Here is a 21,250-nt window from a genome sequence, read left to right as displayed (position 1 = left end):
GAGCTGCCCAGACCATCACCCATGGGACTGTACTCCCCAACTGTCATACTAAAAATGCAAAGCAAATTTTCATAGTGCACCACAGTGTCCATCAGGCAACAGACAAAGAATACTTTTCCCGAATTCAAGTGTTCACTCGATTGCCATATGTCAACATATGTAAAGGGCCACCTGAAGCCAGTACACAGGATTTCACCAGTATAACACTGAAGCTGTGAAGAACTGTGTCTCCACTGTGAGGATAACAAGTCAGAGACTGACATGAGGTGCAGGGCAGAGGATTAACATGAGTTTAAAACTCACTTTCTGGATCCATGAGGTCAAACGAAGTGCAGAATTTTCTTTCTCGTTGAACAATTGCAAAGCCGAGTTTCCCTCGAAAGAGAAACATTCATAATCACTTAGAAGGAGCCTTCTCCTCAAAAGTGAAAGTGAACTACACCTCAAACCTTTTTTCCCCCCCAAAGATGGTTTCTGTCATTTCGGGTAGTTCTCATCACAATGATGTATGTTCTGATAAGTTCGGGTTTAATTAGTTATTTGATTTGATAAAAATGAGGTAAAGAGTGTGATGTTTCAGCTTCATATCTGGACAGTGGGAGGACGTGGAGACGCATCGTCCATCTTTATATGGTGACGATAGACAGATCTAATGGAATAAGGGGGAAAGGACATGCAGCTTTCAGCCACCAGGGTGCCCCCTACGTTCTTTTTCTCTGGTGCGTTTTGTTTTAAAGTGGCCATTGTTCTGAAGCATTGCTGCCCCACCCGGTCACTGGAGGAACTGTGTTAGTGGGAGCAAAATGTATTTATAAAATACATTTTCCAGTGGGCCCAACCAGTTAATGCTCTTTTTCTCTCTCAGATACTTTACTTTGCTGAGAGGACATGAAAGTCAACATGGAGACAATCATGTTGCCACTCATAGTTGGAAAAGAATCAGAAAACAAGACCCACAGATGTCCAGTATGAAAACAGGAAGGACTCACCAACAAATCAATTCTCCAAGGACAGGACCATCACTTCCTGTTTCCTAATTCCCTATTCTTGCACCCCTGCAGCAACACGTTCAGAAATGGACTTAACTGAAAGACACAATAGACCTAAAGGTGCATTAAGAAGCTGGGCCACAAACACACATGAAGGCAGTGTTTACTGAAGGTACTTGAAGCAGCCATGATATTGAAACTAAAGCATTGGAGGACTTCTTTACTCACTTGGGGCACGATGCTGTAATATTATTTGTGCTTTTCCATCAGTCATCCTCTTGATTCCCTGTCTCACGGTCCAAGAGCACTATAACCCCTCTGTATATTACTGTATACACAGAGAGTTCAGTGTCTCTTTATGTGTAAACCTGTGTTTTGTGCTGCGAAAGGGCCGAAAACCAAGCAGGAAGGGTGTGTGTCGAGCGATTTCCTCTCTTGTAGGCTGAGTGATTACACTGAGCCGAAAGTGTGAAGGGTGTGTTCTCACCGGTTTTTGTGGTGGCAGTTGTGCTACCAACCATACTTGTCTGTTCAACAGCATTTCTGTTATGGGGTTTAGAGGTAAAAAAGAAAAAAACAATCTGCAGTGCTGGTTGAAAGCTGTTGCGCCTGCACTCGCCTTCCTGTGGCCCTTGAGAACCTCTTTCTGATTGCAGCTTGTCCATGTGACTTGGTTTCCGTTGCCTGCCTCCTGCTTCCGTGAATAGTAAAAAAAAGAGGCATCAGTGGTTCAGCGAGAGCAGAAGCAGGCAGCTGAACTTCACACACGCGAACGTGCTCTGCAACGGCGAGTCAACCAGCGTTATGGTCAGGGGATCAACCATCGGTGGCTTGGGAAATCTTCACCTAACCACCAGGGTAAGTAAATGCACTGTGCACTCGTCTATTGTGCAGCTGCATGCACGTGACTGCTGAAAGAAGCAAACATACATGCTGTGTCTGAATTAGGAATATAAATGCATATTATCTTTCGTCTCTTTGAGACACGTGAGAGAAGGAAATGTTTATGTCATTTAGTTTTTACACAGCATTTTCTAACTTAATCTTAACTCAGCATTAAAGACTGTTGAAAAAGAGTTGCACCATTATTCCATATTTATATTATTGAATTGCTTAGAGGTGCATTGGAAGGATGTCACTTGAATTATGTATTGCACACATTTATGCTTGATTGTTAAATTATTTAGCTTAATGACTCAATATCACATCAATTTCATAATTCAGTTTGTATCCCTCAATATTATTTGAACCTTTTTTTACTTTGAAGAATAGAACGCTATATACTCTGCCTTTGTGCAATATAACTTTGTGTGTTATTATTATAGATCATGTGGTTTTCTTTCAAGCAAGTTTTAAAAAGTCCAAAAGGACATTTAAAAGTAGTGTTGTGTAAAATGTCTATGTTACAAACTACAAATGTTCATCACTGTCAGCCATGTGGATGGGCTGGAAGTGTTTATTTGAGCTGTGGTAAAATCGAACGAGAACAAGATCGCAGAGATAACGTGTTCTCTGAAAGTTTTTTCCCTTTTTACATCACTAAAATGAAAAAAAATTTTAGTTTTAAAAAATTGAAATAAAGGAACTCCATATTTAGTTTGTGTTGCAAGCGGTTTGAAATTTTGCGAAAATGGCAGCTGCTGCGACATCAAGACATCATCGGTACATTCAATCTCAACAGAGTAGGACACGATCCAACATTTATCAAATTATTTGACTCTACATTTTACTGTGACATCTTCCCACACTGTGTAGGCTCATCTTCATTCAACAGACATTAAATCTACATGTTATGGACACGAACAAACCACATTCAGTAAAAGACCTCCACCATGAGAGACATATGAAGTGGACACATCATTTTCAAGTCAAGATATGACAGCAAAACAAACTTGCTCAAAGATTCAAAGAGGTGTTCGCCAGGACAAGACCATAAAACCTTGAGAATAAAAGAAATAAATGAAAATCTCAACGTGTGGAAATTTTTAGATTTTCAAGTTTTTCAAGGTTGAATGTAAATGCCTGTAGCAATCAGCACTTTGGTAGAGATGTTGATTTCCCCAACTCTTCATGAACAGAGGAAATATTTCAGGACACGGTTTCTCATTTCATGATACCAGACTTTACATTCAAATCACGGAGGTATTAAGAAGTTGGACAGTTTTAGATTAAATTAAATTAAAGGATCTAATGTTGTAGAATAATACATCATTCAGCGTCTAATTTGTCTCTCCCTGTGTCTTGTTGTCAACAGTAAAGATGTTAAAATGCCGGTCCACGGACTCACTCCCATCCTGCTCTGCTTGTTACACGTCTGGATTATCCCGAGCCCAGCATCGAGTCATCCACAGCTCAGCGAATGTCGGCTGGTAAGAGGTCTCACCTTAAATCTGAGGAACACTATAAAGAACACAGTTTCTGTGTTTCCTTAATAATTATGGTCTGGTCTGAAGGCCCAGTATCTGGCTGTGTGTGTTTTTAAAATGTTCATGATGAATGAAAGAACCAGCAACAAAGAGGTTAAGATTTTAAAATGTAAATGATTTAAACGAGATGAACCCAAAGAAGCCATCTTCACTTGCAACTAAATGCTGACAGCCTGGGAAATAAATTGACCGGTTTATTAAAATGTAACTGAGTGACCAAAACTAATGAATAAACTCTGTAGGGCAAATATCTCCACCAAGGCCCAACAGTCCCCTTTTGAAACCAGGTTTAAATTGACCAGATCCAGATTTTTATTTGGATCTGCACAAAATCACAAAGACTCATAAATATCAGTCCTCTTAACATATCAACATTTTCTTTTCATTTAATGGGCCCAATATTAAATAAAGTAAAAAACAAATCCCTGGATCCGTCCCCTGATTTACTGAATACTTTTTTTGTACTTCATGAAAATCAGGTGAATCGTTCTGCACAATCACGCAAATGAAACCATAACCTCCTTGACAGAGGTCAAAATCTGTGTTTTTAGCACATTGTTTGGACTGGTCCTGTGAATTGAACAGCAGAGCTTGTGGTAAACTAATTCTATCTTGATTTTGATTTCATAAATTTGCATCTATGTGAGACTATGAAGTGCTGCCATGTGCTTTTTGTCCTTGAACCTGGTAAAATAGTTAATTACCAAGACTGACAAACTTCTTGAGGAATAATAATTCCCTGATGCAAAACATAGTAACCTTATGTAGACTTAACATGCAAAGGCCAATACTAAATTGAAAAAAATTACAGTTGCCGCATCCTGTTCTTGTCGGATTTCTGAAAACATTTTTCTCCCATAAACAAATAACACAAACACATTAACTTATGCTTGGATTTCATACTTAAAGCTGGGGATGGTAATCCTGGGAAAGCTAGCAAGAGCAGGCTACACTATTTAACCATCTGTCTCGGCAAAGCTAAACCCCTGAAACACTATTGTCTCTGCTTCAGCGGTGGATGCCTCCTTTAACCCTACCTTTAATTTGTGTACTCTCCTTTTCTCTGCAGATACAAAGAACAGCTCTCTGCAACGATGCCAAGCTCAGTTCTGTGCCTCCAGGATTACCACGCAACATAGAGGAACTTCAGCTCAACTACAATCACATCCAAACACTACAGGACGACTCTCTGCTCCGTTACCCTTCACTAACCAGTCTGAGCGTAGCATGTAACAGTTTGGAGAAATTAGAATCAAACACTTTTCAAGACTTAAGCTTGTTAGAAAGCCTCAATTTGGCAAATAACAACCTGTATATTGGTTACCCAGAAACCAGCCAGGCATTAAAGAAGCTACCTGGTCTCAAAGTTCTGGATCTGTCAGAGAACAAACTTGAGGATGAAATGGCAGCCACTCTTCTCCAAAATCTGACGTCCTTAGAGTACCTCAATCTTTCTGGAAACCTCTTGCGGAGATTGGACGAGACCTCATTCAGGGACCTGAACAAGCTAAAAGAGCTCAACCTGCAAAGGAACATCATATTCGAGATTGATGGCGCCTTTGCCAGCAATTCCAAGCTCCAGCGGCTCAACTTGGCCTTCAACAATCTGCCTTGCCTAACAGACTTCCACATGACCCACCTAGTGGTCCTCAATGCCAGCCACAACTTCATTGAGTGGTTCATCTCCAGACAAGACCTTAATGACACTTTCCAGCTAGAGACACTTGATCTTTCAGATAACAAACTGCTCTTCTTTCCTTTCTTGCCCAGCCATAGTCACTTACGCAACCTTTACCTGTCCCACAACAGCCTTAGGTTCTACGAACAACTGGCAGACAATGCCACGTCCCCAAACGCAACTACAACTGTTGAGTTCTACAACCTGAGGAAGTATGCGAGCAATGTGACTGCTGAGTTGTGGGATGACAGTCTTCATGGGGACGTCTCTTCTCTAGAGATTTTGGATCTAAGAGGAAACCAGGTAGAGTATTTCCCCAACGGATTCATCCAGAAAATGCCCTTCCTGTCAAGACTTCAAATGTGCACCAACTGTCTGAAGTCCTTAAATCTAACTTACGAACAGTTCCCTGGCAGCTTGTACGAGCTGGACATCAGCAACAACAGGCTGAAGCAGGTTGTAGCAGATGAAGGAACGCTGGCGGTTCTTGGCAATCTGACCTACTTCAACCTGAGCCTGAATGATCTTGAGTGGTTACCCCCGAGATTCTTTTCCTCACTGCCAAGCCTCAGGTCGGTGGATCTCAGCTACAACCACATTGACATTTGTCTCTCGGAGGAAGCTGAGATCAGTACAGACCTTGTCTCATCTTGTGTGGATTGGAGAAATGTTGTGTCCCTTGGGCAGCTTTACCTCAAAGGATGCAACCTTGAATTAATTCCATCGTCTGCATTTGCAGGGTTGTCGCTAACGCACCTGGAACTGTCCGATAACCCTGGACTCGTCCTACAATCAATACAAAGCCTCAGCAGAACTTTGCAGCATCTAGGTTTGGGAAACACTCACATTCAAGACTTTGACTTCTCCCATTTGAAACATCTGAAGTTTTTAAACATTTCAAGGAACTCTCTCGCCCACCTTTCCCCTTCACTCCTAACTCTTGATCTGAAAGTGCTCGACTTGAGGGACAACAGACTGTCCACTATCCCCCACGGTCTGGCTAACGCATTAGCTCCAAACCTTCAGATTGTTTTCCTCACAGGAAATCCGTTCAACTGCTGCCAAACAGAATGGTTCAGGGCCTTTGAAAAATCAAAGACAATCCAAATGGTCGGACTATCAGACATCGAATGTGAAGATCCCGTGCGAACACAGCAATTGCAGCACTTAGAGTCATCTGTGTGTTTTAACGAAGCTGGGGAATCTATATACTGGTACATTCTGCTCTTCGTATCCATAAGTCTTTCATTTGTTGGCATTTCAGTTATGGTTCTTCTCACGTTCAAGCCCCAAATGCTAAAAAAATCTATTAAAAAGAAGTGTCTGAAGTCTACATCTTATTGATACCCCAAATAAAACTGTAATCTCCACAGCATATTACTGAGAAATGTTAACTGAATGTATTTTGGTAATGAATTGAATTATTTGTAAAAGTGTCTGCATTGATGAAGGAGTAATTTTAAAAGAGTATGTAAATAACCTTGTGTTGGGTGTTTCTTTACATTGCTTAGTTTTGTTCATTGAAATACGATTCTATACGGCTATATGACATCCTTATGTAAAACTGTGGCTGCGTTCTTGTGGGTGCATGCGCGTGTGTGTAAGCTTGAGCGTGGGTGTATGTGTGTGTCAACATATGCAGAAGTAATGTGATGCAAGCTGTTGCTATAAGCAGCAGAGGAAACATGAAATTTCCTGTTTTGCTAAGATGTGCAGCAACTGCCCAGTTCTGTATCTCGGGGAGGAGGGGTCTGAGGTTTCCCTGCCAGTGGCACTCAGATGAAACATGACGTTCCAGGGTGTTGGATCCATATATTGATGTTTGTTAAGTCTATTCTGTTAGAAAACCCAGTGACAGGCAACTAAGTTTTAACAAATATATCCACAGACCACGTGAGCATTATACTGTTTAACAGGGGACATATCAGCCATGTTTCTCACACACAGGGCAAGGACAATTTATTCCTCTAACTTTGTGTTCATGTGTGCAGTTGCCCAAAAGCAGGAGTTGATCTAGCTGCAGCAGAACGCCGGAGGCTTAACCAGAAAGAAACCAGAATACCGCTGTGGTGATGCTCAGGGTCATGGTGGTTGGAGCTTAAAAAAAAGAGAAAGAGGAGCGCAGCCTCATTAAAAGCCTCACATTTTTACATATCTTTTTTTTTTTAAATGTGTCACTGCTCAGTCAAAGAGCCAAAATAGATCTGAGCGAGTCTTTGCTGTTCCTATGCAGGGCCGCGGTGATGAAGCTTCATCATGCAAACAAGTTCAGATAAGAGAAACAGAGACAACTCGGGGGCAGCAGCAGACTTTTCATTTCCAGCTCCCCAGCATTCACCTTATAAACAACGCGAACCATGACCGGGTGCACAGCCTCTGAATTCATCAAGAATCTTAAAAGAAGAAGAAATCGATGAAGTGCTGCTCGGCTGATAAAAAGGCATCAAAAGCCTTTTCAAAGTTGTAGAGTGGCATTCAAGAAATCATCATTTGCGGAAGGCCCTTTGACACTGGTGACAAACTGTTGACCAAGTGGAATTTAATTTGATTAGTCAACTGTTTTTGGTCAGGAGTCAGAGGATATATGAATTATGTCAGAGGGCAACACACGCACACACAGCTGCCAAACCTTGATAAGAACTTTGTTGCTAACGCAGTGAATACACTGGAAGCAATGACCGGTGACAACATATGAATAACAGAACTGTGCTGTCTTTATATAGCTCAGCAAAACTGCCAGACACACGGTGATGCCGCTGATCTGTCTTTGTAAAACACTGTAGTAAGAGGGTCTTGAGGCACTTGAGGTGTGTTACCAAATAAACACAGCAATACTCTCCACCAGCGGTTCGTCTTTCAAGTAGTGGTCACAGTTTCTCAACCATCAGTGCACATGAGAAGGGAGAAGTGAAATTTGGCCAAATGTGGTCAAATGAGATTCATTTGTAAACATGTGTGCGCAGTGCATATTTAGTATATGTGGATTGTACCACGTTATAACAGAAATTGTCAGGGTCTCGCATGCAGTGGTGGGATGTAATGAAGTACAAATACTTTGTTACTGTACTTAAGTAAATTTGTCATGTATCTGTACTTTAACTAGATGTATTTTCATGTACTTTTCATGTTTACTCCACTATATATATATTACTACGCCATTACATTATTACAATGCATCATGGTTACATGTTCACATTAGAGTGATCAATAATGAGAGGGGAATTGGTCTTTTGATCCAATCAGAGCAGGCAGGTAACATGAGACCCTTACTTATTTTTTTTGACTTCATGACTTTTCCGACCTGAAGTGGAACAGTCGACGGCTGAAGAGACACCTCAATATGCGACTGAGGAACCCTGTGAATCAAGTGAACTTAGAGCGAGTCCTCAAATGGCAGATGCAAACAAGTATTTTCTATTCTCTTGTGCAACATGGGAAAGAAAATAAGGACAGTTTAAAGAGGAAGGGGTTTTTTTCTCAGGCAAGCTATCACTCATCTGATGATTTGTTGAAGTCTTACTTTATCTGAGTGGGTGGGGTGTGCTTTTTCGGAGCCCTAAAGACAGATAGAGTGTCAGGATACTTTTCAGCTGTGGTTTCATGACCACGAAAACCTGCTAAGGTCAAAGGTTAACTCTGAAAATATCTGACGTTTCCTTTACGTGCTGGAAAATAAAAAAACAGCTTCTCAGCAAGGCAGCTGTCATTTTGCAAAACTCCACTTCCTCTTAACCCTTCCTGCTGATATGAGCCAGGTCGCTGGACTTCCTGATTAGGCAGGAAGCACTTCATAGCAGTTGTTCATTTTCTAGATTAAACTTGCTGCTGGAATCTTGCTTTGGTCAGAGAGGAACCCTCACAACACGTTGGGTCAAGTAAAGCCAATAAAACAGGGTCTACAGTGCAGTATCTACTTAGATTAAGACATTTGATCAAAGTGAGTCGGCCCAGAGTCACACCAGGGCAGATAACAATACGAGTTGTTAAGATAACACACGCACATGGCAAAAACAGCTTTGAAATAAGTTCAGAATTAACAGTGAAGAGAGTTTGAAGTACACAACCCAAAATAATCTTTTAAGGTTTGCTTCAGAAAAATAATCTTTCTCTTCCCGGCATGATTCGGTCCTTTGTCTTTATGTTAAACAGTGTTTGGAAAGTTTGGCCTGGAGCAGGGAGCTGCTTGTGTTAAACGATTTTTCTCCTCGTCTCATTTGTTCACAGTATTTACCTCATGAAACTAAATCCAAATCATTTGTTGCGGATCTTTAGTTCATTATTGAGATCGGACATAGGCAAACTACCTATATACAATTTTCTTTTCTTTTCCTAATTTTGTAAAGCAACATTGGGAAAGCCCTAATTAAGTCCAAGTAGTTATTACGTATATTGAAATGCTGCATTGCACTCGTCCTGTTTTCTTTGTACTATTGATGCATTCCTAATTGCGTAGATGGGTTGTGTACGTCATTTGTCTGTTGTGCAATTTATCTGTAACATCGTCATTTTCCCACTGAGCTGTTTCGGCCTGGACAGTCATGCATGAGACATGAGACATGAGACGAGACATGAGCAGGTGTCTTCATCACTTGTCATCGTCTCAGTCTGAAGTGTTTCTGCCAAATCACTGACACTGGTTCAATGAAATGAGTCCAACAGTATAAACCAGGTTAATGTCACAGAACAGACACACTGATCGTGTTGCCTGTTCTGCCCCCCAGTGGTTCAAACCATGAACAGCAAAACTCAATGTTAAGCACTGGAAATTCATGTGCATTTACAAGAACAAATGGACTCTTGCAACCTTTAAGTGATATTTCTTTTATTTAACTGCACAATATTGCATATTTATTTTACAATTGTATGCTTGTTTTTTATCAGTTACACACATAACAAAAAGCAGCCGTATAGTAATATACTTAAATCTCCCAGAACGTAACAGGAATTGTTTTTAATGTGGAGTTGAAATGCTGGTTCAGGGGATGAAATGGTATATGATGATGACAGTCAAAAATAATTCATTTAGAGCAAACACAAAGCTTGAGGCACTTAACAATTCACAAATTGTGTGCTTATGAACAATTCATTAAGGGTTATTTGATCCGAGAGCTAATAAATGTTGGTTTCCAAATACAAAGAGAGGAGACTGGGAAGAGTCTCAATACGGCTGGTGTCGCTGCAAAAAAAAGCTAATGGTTTTAGACTGATTCCTTTGTTACAAGACACTTCATATCATGGAGGACATGTGACTTTCATTAACTTCCATGTGGCTAAAGGAACAGTGCGTGACTCACTGTGCAGTAAGGCTTCATGTGAATAAAGCTGACACACAACACATGATACTGTTAAAAAATCTGTTCATACTTAGGAGATAACCATAAGAGCTACTGCACCATGAGATCATCAATCATAAAATAAGACTTTAAAATAATCAGCATCACCCTCTCCACTTCCAACTGAAGTGCTTTTCTGCCTTTAGAATTTTACCTACTGTTTCACTACTTGGGGCGGGGGGGGAAATAACCCATCAGATATAAAATATTGTAAACAAATTTTTTTTTTAAAGAGTTAAAGTTTGGGGGATGCTCTGGTACATATTGCAGATTGCATGGCATCAAACACAAAGGCATGGAAGCAGGCTTTAGAAATGTACTGCAGTTGCATACAAACACGTCAGGGAATGGGTCCATTTCCTTTCCCCTCGCTCAGATGAATTCATTCCAGCTCGAGTCGTCTAAAAGCGAGACTCCCATCTTCTTTTCATACGAATAAAACTCATTGTAAAAATGACTGAAATGGAGGAGAAAGTGAGGCCTGTCCCCCGCATCACGAGATAAATATGGGATCACAAAGTGGGCTCAGTTAAGCAGCTCCAGGTAGGTGATCGGCACTTTGCCCTTCTGGCTGCCTCGCTCGCCCATCAGCCAGTCGGAATCCATGCCCGGGACGCTGCTGACCGTGATCACCTGGAAAGACGGATACAGCGTTTAATGTACAGAATTATTATTTTAAATAGAGACGTTCTGATATCAGCATTGGAAATGCCCCCAATGACGAAATACAGGCTCTGGCATCGTGAGTATGCTTCTCTATGTACCGACCTGATACCACGTCTTTTAAAGTATATTAGTTTCACCCAGATAAATCTGCTGTGTTCTTTTCCTGGATATCTCTTCGTGTTTGCTGTCTAAAAACAGCTGTTGCACCGTGCTGCTAATAACAAGTGATGATTCTGGAGCAACAGAGAGGAGGCGATTTCTGGTAGTGTCGCACTGGCCAGAGCTAGCTAAAAAACACAGTAAAATAGTGACGTGAACCATATGCAAGACTTCAGTCGTACAACGATAAAAGCAATCATCACTTCCATACAGGGTTAGTAGCACACAGCTCCTAAAATGTGTCATCTAATACACATTATATATATATACACACACTTTTACCTCAAAATTAACAAGTATACGTGGACTTTTTTAAATAAGACACGTAAAAAAAGAAGAGCCGATTCACTCCTTTCCCATTGCCAGTAGAGGAGTCTTTCTGTTTTATTCCCCCTGGTGAGTCCTGTGTCATGAAAATGGAAACAGAAGCTCTCTCAACTTTCTGTCTTGCCAGTGTTGTGTCTTGCTCGATCGGAGCTGGAGCCGATAAAAGGAACCAGAGTTTACTGCAGTCATTTGGGAGTGGATTCAGATTGTATCCTTGCCCATTGCAGACAAATGTGTTGGTGGATTTTCTGAGCAGTGGAAAAGGGGATTAAGTTGTTATTTTTTGTAAATGCACTGGTATCTGATCAGTACTATACAAAGTCCAGGTTTTGTAACTGGTGATGGGAGAGTGAAATTGGTATCAGAACATCTCTAATTATACAGTTTATTTTTAAATAGGTTCAGTATCATCTGTGAGCAATTAAAAGGCAACTGACGAAACAATTATTTAATGTGGCGTTCTTCAACTTCATAAGCACATTTCTGAAGCGCTTAGTAGTTTTAAATTCTATTATTATCAAAGTGGGGTAGTGAAATGTGAGAGAAAACCGGAGAAGTTTTCTGACCGTGTGTATTTCAGTGAAGGAGTAATGCTGAATCATTGTTAGTTAACCACAGGCTCGATGTGGACAGTCGGGAGCTCTTTCCAGGAAAGGAGGGGGCTTATGTTCCACGGTACAGGAACTGCTCCAGTGCTGCTGCAGCAGGGAGACAGACGCTCAGGGAAAACTGACGCATATCAGTTTCAGTTTGGGATTAAATTAAGCTTCTTAATGTTGGTATCTGAATACTATAATTCTATCCTGTATATAAAACCTGATATTATATTTACATTACGATTTTTCCACTGTGGATAGTAACTAATAAGCTGTAGGAGAGGAACTGTCGTGTCAGAATCACCTCATCAGCCAGCAGGGAAAGCTCGCTGCTGCTGGCAGCGTCGTAGTCGTAAAGGACTCTGGCTTTGCGGCTGCCGTTCGAGCTACGCAATTCGTTGAACCCGCCCGACACTGAAGAGCTGCCGTGGCCCCCAGACACGCTGGGCAAGGAGGCCGACACCGGGATGGTGGGCACCGAGATGCTGGCCCCGCCCGACACCGACGACTGGTTGTTGTTGGAGAATGACGAGGGGAAACTGGTGGAAGGGAGAGGAAGATGGAGGAAGATGATGAGCGCAGGTTGACACAGATGTGGGTGTTCTTCAGTGTTAACATCAGCAGGTACACTGGACAGTCTGTCTCCCTGTAGATGTTTCATTACAGTAGACTTCTCTGTGGATTAACTTCAGTGGGCATTCATCATTTTCCTCTTAAACTGAAGGATGAATATTTTCTGTAGCCCTACATGAACTTACACAGCTTGGGTTTATTACACAAAATATTAAAAACATGCAAACACTTCCCCTCACAGAGCCTCTCAAGACATGTTGGATTATTGAGGCATTTCAGAAGGAAACACAATTTATCTGTGAACTGAGAGTGTTTATGTTTCTCCTCCGAATTAAAGTAGATCAAGTTTGAGGTTTTCAGGTGAGGTTTGCATGACCCTGAAATGTCTTCCTCTACATGACATGACCTGTTTTGTGCCAATATAAACTGCCAGCTGACGTATAGTGATAACGGTCAGTGAGACATGATGGTGATATGGAGCTTGTCCTGTTGTATTTTACCTGCCCAGCTGCTTTTGAAGATCCACCGTGTACTGGTAACACTGTGCGTAGTACGTAGTCTGGGCCTCCACAAAGTCATTCAAGCAGCGTAGTTGGTGTGCCTGGAAATCCACGAGCAGAGGTGGGAGTTATACTTGTAATATCAGTGTTTGTACATGTTTAATCAAAGAAAGAATTTAACAGATATTTTCAGCATTTCAACTTTCTGAGGTTCCATTTGTTTCTATGTTTAAAATAACAATAAATACATGTCATCAATGTGTTAATGAGTAATCAATTTACTTAGTTATTTTTATTAGTCTCAGTGATCAGTTAAGTCATAAAGAAGTACAACCAAGCTTGTGGGAATATAAGGAGCTTTGTAAGAGGAATAGTTTGACATTTTGAGCAGTGAGGCGAGGGTACAATTATCTTAGCTTAGCATAAAGACTGGAAACAGGGGGAAACTGCAGGCAGTTAATCCGTGGCTGTGACCACATACATATTTGTATTTACAAGACATCTAACTTTTCTTCTATCTGTTGGTAAAAAAAAAGCACATCTGCAGAAAATATAAAAACTATACTTTAATTATAAGTCTGAGAAAAGACAGGAAACATTTTCATAAACAGAAACTCTGCATTGAATATTCTGAAGGTGCAGTTCTGACTGCAGTTGTTTTTTCACTTAAAACATTTGGTGTTGCCTGAGATCACAAGTCAGTTCTTCCTGCCAAAACCTAACCACATCAAATTGGTATAATTTGTTTATTGACTAAATGATGATTAAGGAGGAATCCTGAGAAAGAGCCGATCGTATTTGACACCATATGTGAACCTGGAAGCTGTGCCGGGCTAAGTTAGACTACGTACATGGGTGCTGCTGACGCCCTCCAGCAGCAGCCGGGTGATCTCTGCCTGCCGGTCGAACTCACTCTGGGTCATCCTCAGCTCCTGCTCGGCCTGGGAGAGATGAAACCAAGAAAAAAGTCGGTTAGATTGATTAAGAAAGTAAAAAAAAAAAAAATGAGCAGTTGACTTAACCACAAAACATAAAGAAGCCAGAATCGGTTTCTGTGCATCAAGTATGACATGAGATGGAAGTCAAATGCAGCTAAAAACATAGTCAAATTAAATCAAAATCAAAAATAAAACTGACAAGAAACTTTGTGAGGAAAAAAATAGGGAGGAGAACACAACAACTGAACATGACATTTCCTTTTCCTCATATGGAGCCAAAGGATTCAATACGAGTCCCGGTGGAACAATGGCTTGTTGTGATTTGATAAATATAACGGTTCGGAGCCGAGAGTGACAATGTCCTCACTGTCCTGAGCTCCACTGTGTTTACATTAGAGCCTCAGAGAGAGGTGAGGAGGACGGACTCTCCAGAGGGTGTGGGACATTTTAAATAAGCTCTGATAGTGTGTGTGTGTCATGGAAGAGAAAGAGACAGCTGCTGACACTAGCATTAGGATGTGTGTGTGTGTGTGTGTGTGTGTGTGTGCGCGTGTGTGTCGTTTCAAAGATGGCTCCAACATTCCACTCACCTCTGTCACTTCCTCTGCTCACATCTGCTGCTTTGTGTTTTGAAAACAGTGACACAGTAGTTAGAACTACAGCTGCTGCACACAACACATCCTTAAACTGTGTGTTTGTGTGTGTGTGAGTCTGTGTGACAAAACCACACTTTGCAGGAGGTAGTGGGACTAGAACAATGTCGTACATAAAACATTTGTCATCCTCAGCTTTCACACAATCAAACTCCCAAGATCCTTCAAGCAGAGATTAAAGCAGAAACCACTGTTTACAGGCCCTGAATTCAGGAGACACTTTTCTGTGTTTTTAGTGTTTCCTCAAACACTGTTGACTGAACACTGTTGACTGAACACATTGTCTTGAAGAGTTTAAATACACCATAAGACTCCAGGGATAACGTGGCTCTTAATGTGCCATACAGTGATAATAGTTCTTTAGAGAGGGAAGGAGTTTAAGCTCATTGGTTCTCGGCTCTTTTGCTTCTTCCGTCCCATGTTCTCAATGGCCTATTGTTGCTTGTCTTATTTTAAGATTCTTTCATCTGACAAGTTTTATTCTGTTTTATATTTTTGCACATATTTCCACAATACAATTTCTAATACTTTTGACTAGTGATGTAATTTTACTTGCTATGCTACTGTCGTGCTTTTAACTAAAATGTGTACAGACAGCACTTTGACTGCAGCCAAAAGGGCTTTTCTGGGATAATTTCCTGTGTTGTCCATCCCTGACACATTCTAACCCATTCTGAAATGATACATATGAAGGTATCATACTCAGACACTGACTAAGTTTACATGGAAACCAATAATCTGACTACTTACCTTATTCTAGATAAAACCTTACTCAGATTATACTGTGTACACAATAGTTACCAATAGAATATTCTGTTCATATCCCTTGTGTGGTTATGAGTTACATCTACACTACGACAGACATCCCTGCTTGATATTTAAAACCACAACCTTTAATGCACATAGAACCTCTTTAAGTGGTTTTCTTTCTCATTTTGTAAAAACCTCATCTTGTTTAAATTCAAACCCAGGGCCTATGTCGTCAAACCGTTAGTGACTGATGCATGGCGATGTCACAAAATGCTTTGAAAACTCCACTGAGATGTTATGCTATTAAGACATATACAAATCTACGTCTACATAATGCCACTAAAGTCCGAAAATGCCACATGTCCAAATGTGATTATTGCTAATTCTGAGTATGACCTTCAGAAAATGCTGTTTACATGGCAGTGCCTTATTCAGACTATTGCCTTGATCAGATGGTTATAGGAAAATGTGTTTTCTGTCTCACTGGAATACAGAGTTGCTGAATGGAATAAACATGACTACTACCTGCAACTTTTAACAAAGTAAAAGTTTTAACAGTATTTACAGTCAGGTTTTGAGAATGCATATGTAATTTAAAACTGACAGATCAGCACAACAAGAAACACTGAGCTCAACATAGTGTAACAGAGATGAATGTGTCTCCCTAACCCATTACAACTGGAATAGGACACCGTCATTAACGTTATCTTACAAATAATGTTCGGTTTGAAAAACAAAAATGCAGAAAACTGAGACATGAAAAAGGGAAGTGGCTCATGTGACTGTGTTGGAAGTCCCTAGAGATAAAATGGTAGTTTTTATGTTGAGTAACTTGGTGTGTCAGATCTGAGTTTGAGGGAAATGAGGATATGAATGACAGCTTTTCTTACTCTGAAAATATGTGGGCTAATGATTTAAGAGAAAGCAGAATTCACAAAGGCTGGTTATTAATAACGACTAAAGAAAACCCAGGTGCAAAACAATGAATGTGTTCCATTGATGACTATGCGTGTGTGTGTGTATAAAAGTACCACAGCTCTTGCATCAGCCATCCTGGCTTTCTTTAGCCTCGTCTTGGCTGCATCCAGATCCAGGCGTTTGACCTGCAGTAGCTTTCTTTCTTTCTGGACACAAATCACAGAGCAATGAGACACGATTCCTGCTCCAGGCATCAAACAATGTCACACTTCTCATGCTGATGAGACCAGACCATGAAATGGGTGATACACCCACTTGTGTTCCAAATGACCTCATCAAACTAACTGTACAGCATCAGTCATAGAAATGGCTAATCCTGATGATCTGATGGAGGATTTGGTTTAAGATACAGCTGTGATCAGTGTTTCTACATATACGACAATAAAGATTAAGACAGCTTTAAGACTCAACTCAAGATCGTGTACAAAGTTCAGTATGATATCTGTTAACTGTTGGGAATTAGTACAAACTAAAAACTCAAAGTCCAGTGACAAGTGAATCAGATTACGAACATGTCGTAAAGAGTCCAACTCACCAGGATGGTTTTGAAGTCGCCCTCTAGAAAGTTTCTGAAAGGTGTCAGGAAGTTGATGGCGGCACTTTGGATGAGCTCCCGCTCTGCTCCGCCGATCTGTTTCTCCGTCTCACCACATTTTATCAGAGCATTTCCTGAAATGATGAGCAGCACAAACAAAGCATGACCCCCGGGACAACACCGGAAACAAGACCATTCAGTAGCAAAAGGATCAGTTCAAAAAGCTGCTCTTCAATGTGAAGCATCCACTGGTCAAAAGAAACCCACTAACATCTGGCAATCAACTTTCATTACTGGGTCAAATTACTCTGCAGTAGACATGGGTTTTTATCAGCTCTGATGGAAACATGACACCTGGGTAAAAACGCAAATTTCCATTTCTTCTTCTTCTTTATTTTGATAGCCTAGATGCTGACGCTGCACCCTTTGTGTGACGTTATGACGCACACTGAACTTCCAGGCATTGGCGCGTTAACAGCCATGAACGATTGCTCACCAGGTTGTCTACTGATTCTGGGAAATGAGTCTATCACCTTTATCAGTTGTTTTGCCTGTGTTTAAAAAAAGCCATGTTTACCTGCTAGTTTTGGTGTAAATGAGGAATTAGAAAAAGGCAACGGCATGTGGAATAACACGATTTACAGACAGAGGGAAACCATTGCGCTATTCAAAGTCATCGCATGTAAGTGTTTTAATCTTCTCCATATACTATAAAATGGCCTTTATTTTAGTTTATTAGTCTGGAGTATAAATACTGGAAAACTATTTTATTTTATTCTGCCATTTTATTTGTTCTATAACAAAGTTGGCTATTGAAACTGCTTTGTCTCATCTCACCTCAGTGGATTTAAAAACTCGACAGAGCACTCAGTGTGTCACTCACCGTAGGCGGTTCCAGGACCAAACTCATTTCCAGACTCGATCATAGACTGGCCCAGCAGCTCGTGATTGTTCACCCGCGTCGGGGCTTTTTTCTCCAGTTTCTCGTAGACAAATTCTTCGAGCCGGAGATCTGGGGTTTAACGACAGGAAAACTCAATTAGAAAGTCACAAGACTACAGTGAGGGAGCCAGATGCAGACACTGAATTTGGGACAGCGAGTCGGCGAGGATTAGCTTTCACAATGACCCCAACAACTTCTCCGTCACACCTGATGGGATTTGTTTCACCCTGTCACATCACGTGGAAGGACGTGGACACTCGCAAACAGCATATCTGAGCAATGTGGTGTATGAACATAGAGAAATTCGATTCAAACCAGGTTACTTCATCCAGGATTGTTACAGCTGGTCTGTGTGTGTTTGTTGTGCTACGATGTGGCATCATGATGTGAACTGGAGGATGCACAGCTGCGCTCACACACTTCACAGACACCCTGCTTCCTGACACATGTTAAACAAGCACTTGTGGCCCATGCCAAATTGAGGCATTTATAGGACAGTGAAGTGCTCGTCAGTGAAGCGTCTACTGTCTAGAATGATCTAATTGGTCTGATTTCCCAGAACAGCTCATTTTCAAATAATGCATTTGCTGTGGTGATGTGTGGGTGGGTCAGTCTTGTGATGCATTAATTGGACAGCTCTGTAAACAGGGTTTGTGCGGCAACGGGCCTCCACCTGCCCCGAAGAGTCCAGTACGTCGGGGGGGTGTTCTGTCAGAACTGGGGCTCTTACTCGGGTTGGGCTGCAGTAGGATTTCGGTCTGCTTCATGATCCTCTCCGTCCATTGCTTGGTGGTCTCAGCTCGGACCAGCAGGTTCTCCAGATGAGCGTCCAACTCGGTCTTCTCAGCCTGGCCGAGCTTCTCCTCTGTGAACTGACACAGAAAACACTCGGTTACAGGGTGAACACGGGGGCTAGCAGCCTGGAGGGGGGGGTTATCCGCCCGGCTGCTGCAGATGCTAATGCAGATGCTAATGCAGATGCTAATGCAGATGCTAATGCTGCTGCTGCTTCCTGCGGCCTGCTCCGGGGGATGTGATGAACAACTATCAAACACACTGACATGTAGCGGGGACCATTAACACAGCCCTACACTATGAAGGGGTTGAACCCAGCAGGTCACATTCCCTCACATCTTCACCACAACAGCCAAGTTAGCAGTTGAGCTAGCAGGCGAGCTAACGCCACCTTAGCTAGCAGCTAATGTTGTTTAGCCTGCGGACCAAGCGGGCGAACGTACCTGCACCGCCCGGCTCAGGAAGGTACCGGCGTCCGCGGCGAGCCGCTTAACGTTGAAGTCCATGTCGCAGCGGGGAAGTGAACACTAAACTCCGGCAGCTAGTCTGTCTCACAGCCCGTCGGCCATCCCCACACTAAATACCAGCGGAGCAGAGTTTAGACTGAGGTCCACCCAGCTGTTCCCGCAAAGATACTACACCGACAAGATGATGACGTCTCAGCCCAGTTCGGACGACAATCACCGGATATTAGATGATAAATCACGAATAAGAGCTTTATCTTTAAGTTATTAACAATAAAGGTGAAGTGAAACTACACAACACAGGATTTAGCTAAAGTGTCGCCATTTATTCCAGTCGACTGTCCCACAAACAGCTGGTGTTTGGTTTTCAGTGACGAAAGTTGGTTGGAGATTTCTCTCTTGCTCCACTTTGCTTCAGACACTCTTCTGTTGCGTTCAAGTGTCAAATGGAAATATTAAAACATTCCTAGCAACAAATTTGATTTTTATTTATTTACTTGTCCCCTCCCCCCTCCCCCATGCATATTTCTATACAGATGTTTATATTTCTTGTCTTTATGTTTCTATTCTATATTTACATTTATTATGCTTTACATGTGCAGTCAACGTTATTTCTTATTCCTTTGTATATATATTTTTTAAATAAAAAGGACTGAAAATAGAAATAGACAACAAAAACAACAATAAACGTGATCTAGAAGTAGGTGAAAAAAAATTATGTTATTTTGCAGCGGCGCAAGGGGCAGTTTTAACAACTGGCCTTTACATTATGGCAACACTTTTGTAGCTGGCAATAAGATGATACAAACTACAACAAAAATGCAGTTCAGTTCTGAATTTACAGCACAAAAAAAAGGTATCAAACAAATATAGCAATTTAAATTTGCATATTCAAGTTACTGTTAGTGTTCATGTGTTTAGGGTTCCTCTGCCCTCTGCAACAGTCTTGACTATGGAATATGTGTGTGTGTGTGTGTGTGTGTGTGTGTGTGTGTGTGTGTGTGTGTGTGTGTGTGTGTGTGTGTGTGTATGTGTGTGTGTGTGTGTGTGTGTGCGTGTGTGTGTGTGTGTGTGTGTGTGTTAGATACACATTCATCTATCCACATCCATTCCTGTGGATATATAATAACACCTTTTTGCACACAGCAGATGGTTCGGCCTTTAAACCACATTCAAGCCTTCTGTAGAATAAACACTGGTTATACTGGTTAGACCCCTCTGACCCTTTACCTGTCATTTCTAAATGTAATGTTGACACCTGTAAATACACAATGTTAACATAGACCCAACACTTGCAGCTTCGCATCAAAAAAAGTACATGTCACAATTTAGTTTTTATAATAATGCATCACCTCCATGTGGAGAGGGAGATAGGAGGCTCATCTGTCCCAATACTGTCAGTCTTATTTTTAAGGCAGCAGCCATGGATGGGTAGAGACACAAACTGGTGTAAGCGAGGCAATCATGGATGACAGGAAGAAGAGGTAGTTTCAGGCCTCCCCTTCAGAATATTATTTTATACCAGTACGATGCAAGTCGGGTGCCTGCAAGTGTAAAACCTGCACAGTGCACAGATTGTCTTACGCTTTTCCCATAATGACTGTATAAAACAGATTGACCTGTAATGTTTTTTGACTTGTTCTGCGCTGATGAGCAACGCTGACACAACGGCAAGTGCATATTTCCACACCGTAATATCTTTTGCAACCATCTCCTCTTCCTCGGCAAACGTCTTGAGGAAGTGGATTTTGGCAGATTTTAGAAAAACAAAAACACTTTTCAGGTCTGGTTGTCATTATGCCAGACGGCCGCTGCTACCTGCTGTGTGGGAGGAAGTCAGGCCGAGAGTGAAATCAAATGACTTTCCCTCTGTGAGCTTCTGCAGCCTCCCTGCTCAGCGCTGAGGATGCACGGCTGAAACACACGAGAGTTCTCGGTGCACTGCCA

The 21,250-nt window shown here is 41.5% G+C and overlaps 2 protein-coding genes across 2 annotated transcripts; one reads left to right on the top strand and one right to left on the bottom strand.

Annotated features, from left to right (window-relative positions):
* The first annotated feature begins 1,694 nt into the window (after window positions 1-1,694).
* On the top strand, window positions 1,695-6,572 carry nrros (negative regulator of reactive oxygen species). The gene is made up of 3 exons (XM_034572606.1): window positions 1,695-1,847; window positions 3,244-3,358; window positions 4,485-6,572. Exons 2-3 carry the CDS (start codon window positions 3,257-3,259, stop codon window positions 6,435-6,437), a joined length of 2,055 nt encoding a protein of 684 aa, XP_034428497.1. The 5' UTR covers window positions 1,695-1,847; window positions 3,244-3,256; the 3' UTR covers window positions 6,438-6,572.
* A 3,322-nt stretch (window positions 6,573-9,894) lies between these two features.
* On the bottom strand, window positions 9,895-19,748 carry sh3glb1a (SH3-domain GRB2-like endophilin B1a). Its single transcript, XM_034572304.1, has 9 exons — window positions 19,283-19,748; window positions 18,775-18,916; window positions 17,985-18,113; window positions 17,102-17,235; window positions 16,620-16,712; window positions 14,099-14,188; window positions 13,248-13,348; window positions 12,479-12,713; window positions 9,895-11,059 (listed from the first exon to the last, which is right to left on the bottom strand). The coding sequence occupies exons 1-9, from the start codon at window positions 19,343-19,345 to the stop codon at window positions 10,952-10,954; spliced, it is 1,095 nt and encodes a 364-aa protein (XP_034428195.1). The 5' UTR covers window positions 19,346-19,748; the 3' UTR covers window positions 9,895-10,951.
* Between the last annotated feature and the right edge of the window lie 1,502 nt (window positions 19,749-21,250).

This window comes from Hippoglossus hippoglossus, chromosome 20 (assembly GCF_009819705.1).
Source record: "Hippoglossus hippoglossus isolate fHipHip1 chromosome 20, fHipHip1.pri, whole genome shotgun sequence".
Classification (NCBI taxonomy): Eukaryota; Metazoa; Chordata; class Actinopteri; order Pleuronectiformes; family Pleuronectidae; genus Hippoglossus; species Hippoglossus hippoglossus.
This window is presented reverse-complemented; position numbering and strand designations above follow the sequence as displayed.